At 60.1% G+C, this 17,091-nt stretch overlaps 1 protein-coding gene and 1 gene segment (V, D, J or C); both read right to left on the reverse strand.

The window, feature by feature from the left end:
* Positions 1 to 17,091, reverse strand: part of OXA1L (OXA1L mitochondrial inner membrane protein) — a 257,560-nt gene that overhangs the window by 77,162 nt on the left and 163,307 nt on the right. The window lies entirely within an intron of this gene.
* LOC135318263 (immunoglobulin heavy constant gamma 2-like) lies at positions 6,535 to 16,707 on the reverse strand. The segment is given in 7 exon segments: positions 6,535 to 7,053; positions 7,173 to 7,300; positions 9,217 to 9,549; positions 10,356 to 10,688; positions 11,326 to 11,634; positions 11,833 to 12,120; positions 16,470 to 16,707. Coding segments are annotated over 7 exon segments (1,713 nt in total).

Here is a 17,091-nt window from a genome sequence, read left to right on the forward strand (position 1 = left end):
TCGTCGCCCATGATGTCATCGTCACCCATGGAGGCACCACCACCCATGAGGTCATCGTCACCTGTGAGGTCATCGTGGCCAATGATGTCATCGTCGCCCATGGATGGCACCATTGGGTATGAGGTCATCGTCACCCATGAGGTCATCGTCGCCAATGAGGTCATCGTCGCCCGTGAGGTCATCGTGGCCAATGATGTCATCGCCGCCCATGGAGCCACCGTCGCCCATGAGGTCATCGTCACCGATGAGGTCACCGATGAGGTCACCGCCGCCCGGCAGGAGCCGCCGCCCCCCCACCGCCCGGGTGGGAGGAGGAGGAGGAGGAGGAGGTGGGGGGCCCCGAGGAAGGCCCCGGGCGCCCGGGCACCGCCCTCTCCCTCCTCTTCCTCCTCAACGTGGCCTTGGTGGGGCTCTGGGCGATCCTATTGGCCGTCACCTTGGCCTATCGCCACGATTGGCCGGGCAACGCGGCCGGCGCCGCCCTGGGTTGGGCCGCCTGGGTGGGCACCTACCGCTCGGTGGTACCGGCACCCGTGGTCGCCCGGACCCCCGGGGCTGGGGCCGCCCGCGTCCTGAGGGAGGGGCCAGGCGGGGGCCGGGGGGGGGGGCCGGGGGGGGCCCGGGGGGCCAGGAGACCCCCAAGGCCTGGAGACCCCCCAAGGCCTGGAGACCCCCAAGGCCTGGAGACCCCCCCCAAGGCCTGGAGACCACCCCCCAAGGCCTGGAGACCCCCAAGGCCTGGAGACCCCCCCCAAGGCCTGGAGACCACCCCCAAGGCCTGGAGACCCCCAAGGCCTGGAGACCCCCCCCAAGGCCTGGAGACCCCCAAGCCCTGGAGACCACCCCCAAGGCCTGGAGACCCCCAAGGCCTGGAGACCCCCAAGGCCTGGAGACACCCCAAGGCCTGGAGACCACCCCCAAGGCCTGGAGACCCCCAAGGCCTGGAGACCCCCCCCAAGGCCTGGAGGACCCCCAAGCCCTGGAGACCCCCCAAGGCCTGGAGACACCCCAAGGCCTGGAGACCCCCCCCAAGGCCTGGGAGACCCCCAAGCCCTGGAGACCCCCCAAGGCCTGGAGACACCCCAAGGCCTGGAGACCCCCCCCAAGGCCTGGAGAACCCAAGGCCTGGAGAACCCCAAGGCCTGGAGACCCGCCCAAGGCCTGGAGACCCGCCCAAGGCCTGGAGACCCCCCCAAGGCCTGGAGAACCCCAAGGCCTGGAGACACCCCCCCAAGGCCTGGAGCCCCCCCAAGGCCTGGAGACCCCCCCAAGGCCTGGAGAACCCCAAGGCCTAGAGCCCCCCCCAAGGCCTGGAGCCCCCCCCAAGGCCTGGAGACCCGCCCAAGGCCTGGAGACCCCCCAAGGCCTGGAGAACCCCAAGGCCTGGAGACCCCCCCCAAGGCCTGGAGCCCCCCCAAGGCCTGGAGACCCCCCCCAAGGCCTGGAGACCCGCCCAAGGCCTGGAGACCCCCCAAGGCCTGGAGAACCCCAAGGCCTGGAGACCCCCCCAAGGCCTGGAGCCCCCCCAAGGCCTGGAGACCCCCCCCAAGGCCTGGAGAACCCCAAGGCCTAGAGCCCCCCCCAAGGCTGGAGCCCCCCCCAAGGCCTGGAGGACCCCCCCCCCAAGGCCTGGAGCCCCCCAAGGCCTGGAGACCCCCCCCCCAAGGCCTGGAGACACCATTTTGGGGCCAACTGAGCAGAAAATGGGTTTTTTCCCCTCACTTTTTGGGCCTGTTTGAGGTCATCCAGGACCCGGCCAATCAGGGGAGGGGGTGGGGGGGGGGGAGACCCCGGCGTTGCCATTGGCCGAGGGAGGGGAAGAGGGCGGGGCGGGAGCGAGCGGCCAATCAGGCGCGCCGATGACCACCAGGGGGCGGCGCCGGCCCGTTTTGGGGTTAAATTTGACCTTTTCGGGGATTCTTTTTTTTGGGGGGGGGGGTTTAAAAATGGGTGAAAACCAGAAGGTTTTGGGGGCGGTGACGGGGGGGGGAGGGGCCGAAAAAGGGCGGTTTGCCTAAAATAGCGGAAAGTGGCGGGTTGGGGGGGGGAGGGGCCTTTTTGGGGCATAAACAGGGAAATCGGGGCTTTTTCGGGCCCAAAATATGCAGAAATGGTGTTTTGGGGAAAAAAAATGGTGATTTTTGCTCAAAATTGACATTTTATGGACAGGAAAGTGGAGGTTTTTGAGGACAAAAGTCAAGATGATTTTTGGGGGCACAAAAGTAAAGATTTTTGAGGAGAAAAATGAAGATTTTTGAGTGCAAAAGTGAGGATTTTTGGGGCATGAAAAGATATTTTTCAGGAGAAAAATGAGGACTTTTGGGGCACAAAAGTGAAGATTTTTGAGTGTAAAAGTGAAGATTTTTTGGGGCATAAAATGAATATTTTTGAGCACAAAAGTGAAGGTTTTGAGCAAAATGAGGATTTTTGGGGCACAAAGTGAAGATTTTTGAGCACAAAAATGAGGACTTTTGGGGCAGAAAAGTGAAGATTTTTGTGCAGAAAAATGAGGATTTTGGGGCATAAAAGTGACGATTTCTGAGCACAAAGTGAAGGTTTTTGGAGCACAAAGCCCCCAAGCTTTTGGTGCAAATTCCAATATTTTGGGGGTGCAAAGTTCAAGATTTTTGACCAAAAAAGAATCACGATTTTTTTGGGGGTGAAAAACGTCGAGACTTTGGAAGTGCAAAAGTCGTCGTTTCCGCGGAGCAAAAGGCAAGATTTTGGGGCCGAAAAGTCAAGGTTTGGGGGGCAAAAAAAGCCAAAATTTGTGGGTTTTGGTTGGATTTCTCGCCAAAAAAGGCAGGTTTCGTGGAGCCAAGGGGGGGGTTTTGTGCCAAACTTCAGGCTTTTGGGCAAAAATCATGGAAAAAAGGGAATTTGGGGTCGGCGGCGAAGGTGGAAAAGGTTTTTTTTTTTTTCAGAAAAGTGCCTCGTTTTGGGGAGAAAAGGGGTTTTTGGGGGTTAAAATAACAACGAAGGAAGGAAATGTGGCTTTTTTTCTTTGTAAAACGTGTGGTTTTGTGGTAAAAAGTGGTTCTTTTTTGTCAAAAATACGTGTTTTTTTTCTGTAAAACGTGTGTGGTTTGCTGTAAATTGTGTGGGGTTTTTTTTGCTGTAAAATGTGTGGTTTTGGGGTAAAATGTGCAGTTTTGCCCTAAAATGCTGCTTTTTGTGCCATAAAATGCCCTTTTTTTTGCACCTGAAATGCTTCTTTTGCCATAAAATGGTTTTTTTTTCCCTAAAATGGGGGCGTGGGGGTGGTGTTTGCCATGAAATAAGGGGATTTACATTAAAAAGAGGGATTTTTTTTGGCCACAAAATGACGAACATTTTTTAACCACAAAATGAGGAATTTTTGCCGTAAAATGAGGAAAGTTATTTTGCCCGAAAATGAGGCTTTTTTTGGCCCTAAAATGGGATGTTTTTTGCCTTAAATTGAGGAATTTTTTTTGCCTTAGAAATGAGGATTTTTTTTGCCTTAAAATGTGGAATTTTGCCTTAAAAATGGGGATATTTTTGGCCTTAAAATGTGGATTTTTTTGGCCTCAAAATGTGGAATTTTGCCTTAAAAATGGTGATTCTTTTGGCCTTAAAATGTGGGATTTTTTTGGCCTTAAAATGAGGATATTTTTTGCCACAAAATGAGGATATTTTTCCCCTAAAATGGGGATTTTTTTGGCCCTAAAATAAGGAATTTTTTTGGCCTTAAAATGGGGATTTCTTTTTTTCTCTAAAATGAAGGGGTTTTACCTTAAAAGAGAGATATTTTTTTCAACAAATGAGAATTTATATGTCACAGAATAAGGCCAATTTGGCCTTAAAACGAGGATTTTTTTGGCTGTAAAATGAGGGGTTTTGGCCATAAAATGTGGGATTTTTTTCTTGCTTTCAAATTATGATTATTTTTTCGCCGGAAAATGAGAATTATTTTACCAAAAAATGAGGGTTTGAATATTTTTTTTCTAGAAAATGAGGATCTTTTTGCCCCAAACCGACGGCTTTTTTTGCCTGAAAACTGGGTGGTTTTTTTGCTGTAAAATGAGGAGGTTTTTTGGGCCATAAAGTGCAGGATTATTTAACCTTAAAAATGAAGATAGTTTTTCTACAAAATGAGGATTTTTTTTGCCTTAAAATGAGGATTTTTTGCTGTAAAATAAGGGGGTTTTTACCTTAAAAAGAGAACTTTTTTTTTTGCCACAAAATGAGGATTTTTTTGCCCAAAACTGAGGAAAGTTTTTGGCCTTAAAATAACAAATTTTTTTTGCTGTAAAATGAGGGTTTTTATGGGCCTCAAAATTAAGAATTTTTTTTTTGTTTTGCCTCAGAAGTATGGTTTTCCTTTAAAATAAGGATGTTTTACCACAAAACGAGGATAATTTTGCCCTAAAACGAGGGGTTTTTCCCCCGGGGGTGGGGGTGGGGCGCGGGCGCCAGAAAAGGACCTTTTTCTTTCCCATCAAATAAAGGTGTTTTTTCCCCCATAAAATCCTTCTATTATCCTTTTTTTGGGCCATAAAATAACGTGGTGTGGTTTTTTTTCCCTAAAATGAGGATTTTTTTCCCATAATATGAGTTTTTTCCCTCAAAATGAGATATTTTTTACCAGAAAATGAGTTGTGTTTTTTTTTTTAAATTGACATCTCTTTTCCCTGAAAAGGTGAGTTTTTTAACCATCAAACGAGGGGTTTTGACCTGAAAATTATGGTTTTTTTCGCAACAAAAACAAAGAGGTTTTTTTGCCGTAAAACGCTGCTTTTGCCGTGTTTCTTTTTGCCATAAAATGAGGAGTTCCCCCCCCCAAAAGGTTTAATTTCTTTTTTTCCCATAAAATGAGGCCAGGGGTTGCTGTAAAATGAGGGGATTTGCCGCAAAATCTGCTTTTTTTGGCCATAAAAAGAGGGATTTTTAGTTTTTCCCGAAAATGAGGGTATATTTTTGGCAGAAAATTGGGGGTTTTTTTGCAATAAAATGTTGGGTTTTTTCCTCATTTTCATAAATTCTCATTTTCATAAAATGAGGTTTTTTTCCCCCCCAAACCAATTATTTTTGGCCATAAAATGAAGGATTTTTAACCTTAAAACAAGGCCTTTTTTTGCCTTAAAATTAGTTATTTTTTTTAACCATAAATTGATTTTTTTTAAAAAACCAGAAAATGAGGTTTTTTAGTCACAAAGTGAGGGGGTTTTGCCACAAAACCAGGATATTTTTGGGCATTAAAATGAGGTGGGTTTTTTTTGTCATAAAATTGGGTGGGTTTTTACCATAAAATGAGGGTTTTTACCTTAAACGAGGACCTTTTTCCTGTAAAATTTTGGGGGCGGCATAAAATGAGGGATTTTTTCCCCCATAAACTGAGTTTGTGGGTATTTTTTTACATAAAATGAGGAGTTATTTTCCCCTAAAAATAAGGGTTTTTTCCCCCCTAAAATGAGGTTTTTTTAAAAAAAACATAAAATGAGGGGTTTTTCACTTTAAATGAGTTTTTTTTCACCTTAAATGAGTTTTTTTTTACCTTAAAATGTGGCTGCTTTTCTTTTGGCCACAAAACAAGGGATTTTTAACCTTAAAACAACCGTTTCTTTTGCCTTGAAATGAGAGGTTTTGCCCAGAAAGTGCTTTTCTTTTTCCGCCACGTTTATTTTTGTCATAAAACAAATGGGGTTTCGTCGCAAAATGAAGCTTTTTCCCCCGAAAATAGAGGGGTGTGTGGGTGGGTGGTCACAAAAATGCACTTTTTTGTTGCTGTTTTGCTGGGGAAAAAAAGGGGTATTTTTGCGGCGCGCGGTGACGGGGCAGCTTCCGAGGCCGAAACTGGGAACGAATGCAAAAATTTGGGGGCGAAGGAGCCAAAAATAGTGATTTTTCGCAGCGGGGGGCAGGGCCGGTGACGGGACGTGAGGGGTTGGGCGGCGAAAACAAGGCGAAAAAAAGGCGATTTTGGGTGGGGGGGGCCCTAAATTTGGCGCAAGGAAGGGAGGGGCTGGCGCGGAGGCAAATAAGGGGCCAACGGTGAGGGGGGGTGGGTTTGCCCGAAATCGGTGGGTTTTCAAGAGAAAAGAGGCAGCCCAGCCCTTCCCAGCCCCATGGGTAGACCTGGTGGCCAAAGTTACCCCCCGCCCCCCACCCCGGTAGCCTGTGGGCCCTCCTCCCCCCTCCTTGGGTAGACCTGGTGGCCCATCCCTTGCCCCACCCACCACCCTTGGGTAGACCTGGTGGCTCATCTCCCCCCCCCCTTTGGTAGCCCATGGGCCCAGATCCCTCCTTGGGTAGACCTGGTGGCCAACCCCCCCTTCCCCCCCCCCCTTGGGTAGACCTGGTGGCCAAAATGCCCCCCCCTTGGTAGCCTGTGGGCCCTCCTCCCCCCTCCTTGGGTAGACCTGGTGGCCAACGTCCCCCCTTTGGTAGCCCATTGGCCAGTCCCCTCCCTCCCCCCACCCCCCCCCCCCCCCACCTTGGGCAACCCATTGGCCAACATCCCCCACTGGGTTGCCCGTTGGCCAACCCCCCCCTTCCCCCACCACCTTGGGGGGCCCTTTGGTAGCCCCACTGGCCAGTCCCCTCCCTCCCCCCACCCCCCAGTAGCCCCAGTGGCCTCCGCCTTAACCCAGCAGCTGCGGCCCCACGGCGCGACCCAATCCCCGCCCCCCCCCAGCTCCCCCCCCCAGGGTGCTATTTTGAGGTGCTGCCTGACATCACCCCCCGCGGTGGGGGAGGGGCGGGGACAGGAAACACCTGGGGGTGGGGGTGGGGAGAGGGAGGCACCCAGCACCCCGCCTGCTCCACCCGGCACCCCGCTTTCCTCCCCGAGCACCCATGATACCCCCCCTCCCCCCGCCCTTCCCACCGTGGGGGGGGTGGGGTGGGTGGTGTTGTGGGGGTGGGGCGGGTTGGCTGTCCCTCAACGGCGGCAGCCAATGGGAGGAGGCGGCCAGCTCGGGGGTGGGGGACACGCCCACCCGCCCCGCCCTACACCACCCCGTGGATGACGTTCTTGTAGGCGGGGGCGGGGCCTTGCTTGAGCTGGATGATGCTGGAGAGGAGCCACTTCACCTGGGGATGGGGGTGGGGTGGGGGGGCGTGGTCAGGGCGTCTGTCCGTCCTCGCCCGCCCCTCCCCCCGCATTGGCCCCGCCCCCCCACCCCCCCCCCCGCTGCTGCCACCGGGCCCACCTTGAAGAGGGTGACGGTGGCGCTGTAGCAGACGCTGAGGAGGAAGAGGGTGATGAAGACGGCGATGGTGTCCCAGGGCCCCTCGGGCGTGTCGGGGGCGTGGCAGAGGTCCTCGGGCAGGACGAGCCCTGCGGGGGGAGGGGCCAGGAGGAGGAGGAGGAGGAGGAGGAGGAAGGTCAGAGGTCGACACCTGCCCCCGGGCCTCGGCCCCTCGGCGGCTCCTTGCCCCGCCCCCTCCCCGGCCGGCTGAGCAACCAATCGACCGGCCGGACAATCAATGGGCCGGCTGACCAACCAATCAGCTGGCCGGACAATCAACAGGCTGCTTGACCAACCAATCAGCTGGCCGGACAATCAACCGGCGGCTGACCAACCAATCAACAGGCCAGCTGACCAACCAATCAGCTGGCCAGACAATCAACTGGTGGCTGACCAACCAATCAGCTGGCCAGACAATCAACGGGCCAGCTGACCAACCAATCAGCTGGCTGGACAATCAACGGGCCCGCTGACCAACCAATCAGTTGGCCGGACAATCAACGGGCCAGCTGACCAACCAATCAGCTGGCCGGACAATCAACCGGTGGCTGACCAACCAATCCAGAGGCCGGCTGACCAACCAATCAGCTGACCAACCAATCAACAGGCCAGCTGACCATCCAATCAGATGGCCAGCCAATCAACAGGCCGGCTGACCAACCAATCAACAGGCCGGCTGACCAACCAATCAGCTGGCCGGACAATCAACCGGTGGCTGACCAACCAATCAGCTGGCTGGACAATCAATGGGCCGGCTGACCAACCAATCAGCTGGCTGGACAATCAACGGGCCAGCTGACCAACCAATCAACAGGCCGGCTGACCATCCAATCAGATGGCCAACCAATCATCCACGCAGCCAGCCAATCAGGTGGCCAGCCAATTGGCCAACTGGCCAACCAATCATCGGGTCAGCTGACCAACAAGCCAATCATCTGACTGGTCAGCCAATCAGCTGGCCGGCCAATCGTACGACCGACCAATCATCGCTCCAGCCAACCAACCAACCAATCGACCATCCAACGCCCCCATTGGTCGCCTGTCCAAGCCCCGCCCTCCCGCGCCCCCCCTAGAACCCCTGGGTGGGGGAGGGCGCGTCACCCCCGACCCGCCTCCGGGCCACCCCTGCGAGGCCACGCCCCCCGGGGGGCCACACGCCCCCGCCCCTCCCCTTCCAGGGCTGTCTGTCCGTCCACACGTCCACTGACCCCCCCGCCCGGGTGTCCGTCTGTCCGTCCGGCCGCCCACCAACCCCCATGCGGGGCTCGCCAGGTGCCCCTTCGCCAACCCCCCATCGCCCCACATCCCCCACATATGCCCATCCCCCATCACCTCCCCCACCCCCACCCCCATTGCTTCCCATCCCCCACCTCTCCCATCCCCCACCTCCCCCTCCCCCACCCCCCTCCCCATCTCCCCCCTTCCCCATCTCCTCCCCCTCCCCCACCCCCCTCCCCATCTCCCCCCTTCCCCATCTCCTCCCCCTCCCCCACCCCCCTCCCCATCTCCCCCTTCCCCATCTCCTCCCCCTCCCCCACCCCCCTCCCCATCTCCCCCCTTCCCCATCTCCTCCCCATCTCTCCCCTCCCCCATCTCCCCCCTCCCCATCTCCCCCCTTCCCCATCTCCCCCTCCCCATCTCCCCCCTCCCCCACCTCCTCCCCATCTCTCCCCTCCCCCACCTCTCCCATCCCCCACCTCCCCCTCCCCCACCCCCTCCCCCCCCACATCGCCACCCCCAGACGACGCATCGCCCCCCTCCCCCTCCTCTCCGCTGTCTGTCCGTCCACCCCCCCTTTCCTCCCCTCCCCCTCCCCCGCCCACCCCTCCCCCACCCCGCCCCTCCCCCACTCTCACAGCCAGACGCCACGCCTCTCTTCTTCGCCTTTATTCATCCCCCTCCCCCCCCCCCCGCCATCCCCCCCCCCGCCCCCCTCTTTTTGGAGGCAGGGGGGCGGGGCCGTGTCGGGCAGGGCCGACCGGCCAATCAGCGCCTCACTTATTACCGGGCGTGGCGGTGAACGCCCGTTGGATGAACCTCATGGGGAGCCCCTCGTGGACCACCATGCAGGCGACGCGGGCCCCGCCCGCCCACTGGGCCTTGCCGACGGCCAATCGGCTGTAGAGATAGTAGCGGGCGTCGCCCGGCTTCTCGCGGGCCGGCGGCGTGACGTCATAGGCCGAGGCCTCCAGGGGGGCGTGGTCGAGCTGCCACTCGACCGAGATGTCGTCGGGGTAGAAGCCCCGCACGAGGCAGGTCAGGGTGACGCTGTCGCTGTTGCTGCTCAGCTCCTCGGGGGAGGGGCCCAGCGGGTACACGCTGGGGGCCAGGCGGGTGCCTGCGGGGGAGGGGCGGTCACGCGGGGGTGGGGGAGGGGCGGGGGGGGCTGCGGGGGTGGGGGTGGGGCTGGAGGGGGGTGGGGTGGGAGGGGGGTGGGAGGGGGGGGAGTGGGGTCTGACCCCCAGGTTATGGGGCTGACCCACGCCTGAAGGCCCTGAACCCCAAGTTATGGGGCCTGACCCACACCTGAGGGACCCTGAACCCCAAGTTATGGGGCTGACCCACGCCTGAGGGCCCCTGACCCCCAAGTTATGGGGCTGACCCACGCCTCAGGGACCCTGATCCCGAAGTTATGGGGCCTGACCCACACCTGAGGGCCCCTGATCCCCAAGTTATGGGGCTGACCCACGCCTGAGGGCCCCTGACCCCCAAGTTATGGGGCCTGACCCACACCTGAGGGTCCCTGATCCCCAAGTTATGGGGCTGACCCACGCCTGAGGGACCCTGACCCCCCAGGTTATGGGGCCTGACCCACACCTGAAGGCCCTGAACCCCAAGTTATGGGGCCTGACCCACACCTGAAGGCCCTGAACCCCAAGTTATGGGGCCCGCCCCACCCATGACAGATCCCCCGCCCACAACACGACCCACCCATGACGCAACTCACCGAGGGGGGTGGGGGTGGGGTGGGTGGGCACAAGGCGACGCCCCTCCCCCCTCAGGCCCCTCCCCCCTCCAGCCCCTCCCCCCTCCCCCGCCCCCACCTTCCCTTCACCCCCATCACATCCCTCCTCCCCCTCCCCCCCCGCCCCTCCCCCCCCACCCCCCGCCCCTCCCCCACCCCCCGCCCCTCCCCCCACCCACCGGGCTTCCTGGCGACGGTGCGGACGACGTCGGCCGGCAGGTCGCGGTGCCGGACAACGCAGGCGAAGGCGCGGCCGCTCTCCCACTCGTGGGTGGCCACGCCCACCTCGCTGACGTAGCTGTAGGTGCCGTTGTACTGGGGCAGCCATTGGCCGGGGCCGGCGGGGGTCAGGACGTCCCCGCCGAGGCCCCGCCTCCACGTCACCTCCAGCCCCTCGTCACTGGGCAGGCTGGTGACCAGGCAGCGGAGCCGGGGGCTCTGGGAGATGTAGAGCTCGGAGGGGGTGGGGGGCAGGACGAAGACGCGGATGCTGCTGCCGTCCAATGGGGAGGCTGGAAAGGAGGGGGGTGGGCGTCGCATGGAGGGGGGGCCAGGCAAGGCAGCCTTGGGGCAACCCAAGAGCATTGGAGACCCCAACTCAACTCTTGGGGGTGAAGCCAATGGAGATGCCACCACCCAACTCATCCTTGGGTCAACCCAAGAGCATTGGAGACCCCAACTCAACTCTTGGGGGTGAAGCTAATGGAGATGCCACCACCCAACTCAACCTTGGGTCAACCCAAGAGCATTGGAGACCCCAACTGAACGTTGGGTCAACCCAAGAGTATTGGAACCCCCAACTCAACTCTTGGGGGTGAAGCCCATGGAGATGTCACCACCCAACTCAACCTTGGGTCAACCCAAGAGCATTGGAGACCCCAACTCAACTCTTGGGGGTGAAGCCAATGGAGATGCCACCACCCAACTCAACCTTGGGTCAACCCAAGACCATTGGAGACCCCAACTCAACTCTTGGGGGTGAAGCTAATGGAGATGCCACCACCCAACTCAACCTTGGGTCAACCCAAGACCATTGGAGACCCCAACTCAACTCTTGGGGGTGAACCCTATGGAGACGCCACCACCCAACCCAAGGTCGGGTCCCCCCCCGGCCCCGCCCCCCCGGCCCCGCCCCCTTCGGTCTCTCACCGGAGCAGCGGCCGCCGACGGCCTCCGTGACGGTGCCGGTGGCGCCGTGGGTGACCTTGCACGCGTAGGTCTTCTCCTGCCAGTCGGCCAAGGAGACGTTGAGGTAGGCGCTGAGGCGGAAGGTGCCGCCGGCGGCCTCGGCGGCCGCGGGCTCGGGCGGGGGCGTGGCCTCCAGGCCCCGCCCATCCTCCAGCCACTGGAGCCCGACGGGCGCCGGCGAGAAGCCCGTGACCAGGCAGACGAGGCGGACGTGGGCGGCCGAGCAGGAGTGGAAGAGGGCGGCGGTGGGGGCTCTGCCGGGGGGGAGTGCTGGGGGGGGGGGGGGAGGGCTCAGCGGGGGCGGGGCGGCCCCGCCCGCCGCCTCCGCACCCGCGGCAGAGCTCGGTGCAACCGCAAGGCCAAGGTCGCCGCAGCCCCGTGCAAGGCCGGAGCAGCAAACCCGGCTCGGTGACGCCGTGGGGGGCGGGGGAGGGGCGCCCCCATCGCCGTGGGGGGCGGGGCACCTACCTGCGAGGTCGGCGGTGCGGGTGGTGCCGGAGGGCGGGTGCCGGGCGGTGCAGCGCAGGTGGGCGGGGCTGGCCCCGCCCAGGGCGAGGCGGCTGCTCAGGGTGAAGAGGCCCGTGGGGCGCTGGAGGGCGGGGAAGGTGCGGGCGGCGGTGGGGGAGGGGCCGCCCTCCCACGTCACCTCCGCGGGCTCCGGGAAGTAACCGTCCACCAGACAGGCCACGGCCGCCGGGGGGGCGGGGCCGGCGGGGCAGGCGACCAATGGGAAGAGGCTGGGGGCGGTGACCTTGACTGGAACGGGGAGGGAGAGGGGAGAAATGAGGGCGGGGTTTCCGGGGGGGGAGGGGGGGAAGGGAGGCCCCCCCCAGCCCCATAGAAACATCCCTAGCCCCATAGAGACCCCCCAGCACCGTAGAGACATCCTCAGGCCCATAGAGCTCCCCCAGCCCCATAGAAACATCCCCAGACCCATAGAGCCTCCCAGCCCCATAGAAACATCCCCAGCCCCATAGAGATATCCCCAGACCCATAGAGCCCCTCCAGCCCCATAGAAACATCCCCAGCCCCATAGAGACCCCCCAGCCCCATAGAAACATTCCTAGCCCCATAGAGACCCCCCAGCCCCATAGAGACATCCTCAGGCCCATAGAGCTCCCCCAGCCCCATAGAGACATCCTCAGGCCCATAGAGCCCCTCCAGCCCCATAGAAACATCCCTAGCCCCATAGAGACCCCCCAGCACCATAGAGACATCCCCAGCCCCATAGAGACCCCCCTCTACAGCTTAGGCCCCCCTGCCCCACAGATTCACTTGCCCCATAGGGACCCCTTAGTACAGCTTAGCCCCCCATGCCCCATAGGGAGACCTCACTGCCCCATAGGGAGCCCTGACCCATAAGCACCCCCTGCCCCATAGAACCAAATGCCCCATAGATTCCCATGCCCCATAGATTCCCCTGCCCCATAGGGACCCCCACATTGCAGCTCAGCTCCCCCTGCCCCATAGAATCCCCTGCCCCATAGGGCCCCACACTGCCCTATAGGGCCCCTCGATCCAGCCTAGCTGATCCCTGCCCCATAGGGAGCTCCTGCCCCATATATTTCCTGCCCCATAGGGTCCCCCTACTACAGCTTGCCCCCCCCCGCCCCCCGCCCTATAGGGTCTCCTGCCCCATAGGGATCCCCACGCAGCAGGACAGCTCCCCCTGCCCCATAGAGAGCCCTTACTGCCCCATAAGCACCCCCTGCCCCATAGAATCCCTTGCCCCATAGGGAGCCCTTAGTACAGCTTAAACCCTCCAGCCCTATAGCATCTCCTGCCCCATAGGGACACCCTGATCCAGCCTAGCTGATCCCTGCCCCATAGGGACACCCTGCCCCATAGAGACCCCGCAGCCCCATAGAGAGCCCTCACTGCCCCATAAGCACCCCCTGCCCCATAGAATCCCCGGCCCCATAGGGACCCCTTAGTACAGCTTAAACCCCCCAGCCCTATAGTGTCTCCTGCCCCATAGGGACACCCTGATCCAGCCTAGCTGATCCCTGCCCCATAGGGACACCCTGCCCATAGAATGCCATGCCCCATAGGGACCCCTACTACTGCTTAGCCCCCCGTGCCCCATAGGGAGCCCTGCCCCATATGGACTCCCACACTGCAGCTTAGCTCCCCCTGCCCAATAGAACCCCTGCCCCATATATTCCCCTGCCCCATAGATTCCCCTGCCCTATAGGGAGCCCTCACTGCCATATAGGGTCCCCTAACCCAGCCTAGCTGATCCCTGCCCCATAGGGACCCCCTGCCCCATAGAATCCCCTGCGCCATAGGGCCCCACACTGCCCTATAGGGCCCCCCTGATCCAGCGTACTGATCCCCCTGCCCCATAGGGAGCTCCTGCCCCATAGAACCCCCTGCCCCATAGATTCCCTGCCCCACAGAGACCCCTTACTACAGATTAGCCCCCCCGCCCTATAGGGTCTCCTGCCCCATAGGGAGCCCCACACTGCTGCATGGCTCCCCATGCCCCGTAGAACACCCTGCCCCATAGATTTTCTTGCCCCATAGATTTCCTTGCCCATAGGAGGCCTCACTGCCCCATAGGGTCCCCCAAATCCAGCCTAGCTGATCCCTGCCCCATAGAAACCCCCCTGCCCCATAGAGAGCCCTCACTGCCCCATAAGCACCCCCTGCTCCATAGAACCTCCTGCCCCATAGATTCCCTTGCCCCATAGGGACCCCTTAGTACAGCTTAAACCCCCCAGCCCTATAGTGTCTTCTGCCCCATAGGGACACCCTGCCCCATAGAATGCCATGCCCCATAGGGACCCCTACTACTGCTTAGCCCCCTGTGCCCCATAAGGAGCCCTCACTGCCCCATAGGGAGCCCTGCCCCATAAGCACCGCCTGCCCCATAGATTCCCCTACCCCATAGGGAGCCCCATCTTGCAGCACAGATCCCCTGCCCCATAGAACCCCCTGCCCCATAGGGACCCACACACTGCAGCTCTGCTCCCCCTGCCCCATAGAATCCACTGCCCCACAGATTCACTTCAACCATAGGGACCCCCTACTACAGCTTAGCCCCACCTTCCCCATAGGGAGCTCTGCCCCATAAGCACCCCCTGCCCTATAGATTCCCTGCCCCATAGGGACCCCTTACTAAAGCTTAGCCCTCCCCCACCCTATAGGGTCTCCTGCCCCATAGGGAGCCCCACGATGCAGCACGGCTCCCCCTGCCCCATAGAACCCCCAGCCCCATAGGGACCCCTTACTTCAGCTTAGCCCCCCCCTGCCCTATAGCATCTGCTGCCCCATGGGGACAGCACGCTGCAGCTCAGCTCCCCCTGCCCCATAGAATCCCTGCCCCATAGAACCCCCTGCCCCATAGGGAGCCCTCACTGCCCTATAGGGTCCCCTAATCCAGCCTAGCTGATCCCTGCCCCATAGGGACCCCCTGCCCCATAGAATCCCTGCCCCATAGAATCCCCTGCCCCATTCAGACCCCCTGCCCCATAGGGACCCCTACACTGCAGCTCAGCTCCCCCTGCCCCATAGATTCACCTGCCCCATAGATCCCCTGCCCCATAGGGACCCCCACACTGCAGCTCAACTCCTCCTGCCCCATAGAACCCCCTTCCCCAAAGATTCCCATGCCCCATAGGAACCCCTGCCCCATAGAATCCCCTGCCCCATAGTAACCCCTGCCCCACAGGGACCCCTTACTACAGCTTAGGCCCCCCTGCCCCATGGGCAGCTCTGCCCCATAAGCAATCCCTGACCAATAGAACCCCCTGCCCCATAGGGACCCCACACTGCAGCTCGGCTCCCTCTGCCCCATAGAATCCCCTGCCCCATAGATTCACTTGCCCCATAAGGACCCCTTACTACAGTTTAGCCGCCCCCGCCCTATAAGGTCTCCTGCCCCATAGGGAGCCCCAGAATGCAGCATGGCTCCCCCTGCCCCATAGAACCCCCTGCCCCATAGATTTTCTTGCCCCATAGATTTTCTTGCCCCATAGGAGGCCTCACTGCCCTATAGGGTCCCCTAAATCCAGCCTAGCTGATCCCTGCCCCATAGAGAACCCCCTGCCCCATAGATTCCCTGCCCTATAGGAAGCCCTCACTGCCCCATAGGGAGCCCTGTCCCTTAAGCACCCCCTGCCCCATAGAATCCCCTGCCCCATAGGGACCCCCTACTACAGCTTAGGCCCCCCTGCCCCATAGGAAGCCCTGCCCCATAAGCAATTCCTGATCCATAGGGACCCCTTACTACGGCTTACCCCCCCCCCCCACCCTATAGGGTCTCCTGCCCCATAGGGAGCCCCACTCTGCAGCACGGCTCCCCCTGCCCCATAGATTTTCTTGCCCCATAGATTTCCTTGCCCATAGGAGGCCTCACTGCCCCATAGGGTCCCCCAAATCCAGCCTAGCTGATCCCTGCCCCATAGAAACCCCCCCTGCCCCATAGAGAGCCCTCACTGCCCCATAAGCACCCCCTGCCCCATAGAATCCCCGGCCCCATAGGGACCCCTTAGTACAGCTTAAACCCCCCAGCCCTATAGTGTCTCCTGTCCCATAGGGAGCCCCTGCCCCATAGGGACCCTCTACTACAGCTTAGCCCCCCCCTGCCACATAGGGAGCTCTGCCCCATAGAGACACCCACACTGCAGCACGGCTCCCCCTGCCCCATAGAATCCCTGCCCAAGATTCCCCGCCCCATAGATTCCCTGCCCCATAGGGACCCACTACTACAGTTCAGCCCCCCCCACCCTATAGCTTCTCCTGCCCCATAGGGACCCCCACGCTGCAGCACGGCTCCCTCTCCCCCATAGAATCCCCTGCCCCATAGAATCCCCTGACCCATAGATTCCCTGACCAATAGGGACCCCTTAGTACAGTTTAGTCCCCCCCCACCCTATAGCATCTCCTGCCCCATAGGGCCCCCATATTCCACCTCTGCCCCATAGAGGTCCCCCCTGCCCCGTAGAAACCTCCCTCCAGCCCCATAGAGCCCCTCCGCCCCACACTGCCAAGCTCCATAGAGCCCCCCCCCGCCCAATAGAGACCCCCCAGCCCCATAGAGCCCCCTCCTGCCCCACACCTCCCAGCCCCATAGAAGAGGAGGGTGGGGGGTCAGGCCTTACCCGCCTGGGCGCGGCTCAGGGCCCCTCTGCCCCACGGCGGCCCCTCTCCTGCCCCATAGCCGGGGCGTGGGGCCCGCACTCCTCCGCCCCACGGCGCCCTGGGTAGGCGCCCCTCCCCCCCCCGCCCCCCAACTTCCCCTTTTCCCGCCCCTCCCCCCCCCGGAGGTCCCAGGGGAGCACCCAGAGCCCTGCGCCCGCTGGGGGATGGGCGGCCCCACAGCGCCCAACAGCACCCCATAGCACCCCATAGGGCACCCCACAGGACACCCCACAGCACACCATAGCACCCTATACGGCACCCCATAGTGCCCCACAGCGCCCCATAGGGCATGCCACAGCGCCCCATAGCACCCCATAGGGCACCCCACAGCACCTCACAGCGCCCCACAGACCCCCATAGCACCCCATAGGGCACCCCACAGCACCACATAGCACCCACAGACCCCACAGACCCCCACAGCACCCCATAGCACCCCACACACCCTATAGCGCCCTATAGCACCCCATAGCATCCCACAGCACCCCATAGGGCACCCCACAGCTCCCCATAGCACCCCACAGCACCCCACAGTGCCCCATAGCACCCCATAGGGCACCCCACAGCACCCCACAGAGCCCCACA

Source organism: Phalacrocorax carbo, chromosome 29, assembly GCF_963921805.1.
Source record: "Phalacrocorax carbo chromosome 29, bPhaCar2.1, whole genome shotgun sequence".
Classification (NCBI taxonomy): domain Eukaryota; kingdom Metazoa; phylum Chordata; class Aves; order Suliformes; family Phalacrocoracidae; genus Phalacrocorax; species Phalacrocorax carbo.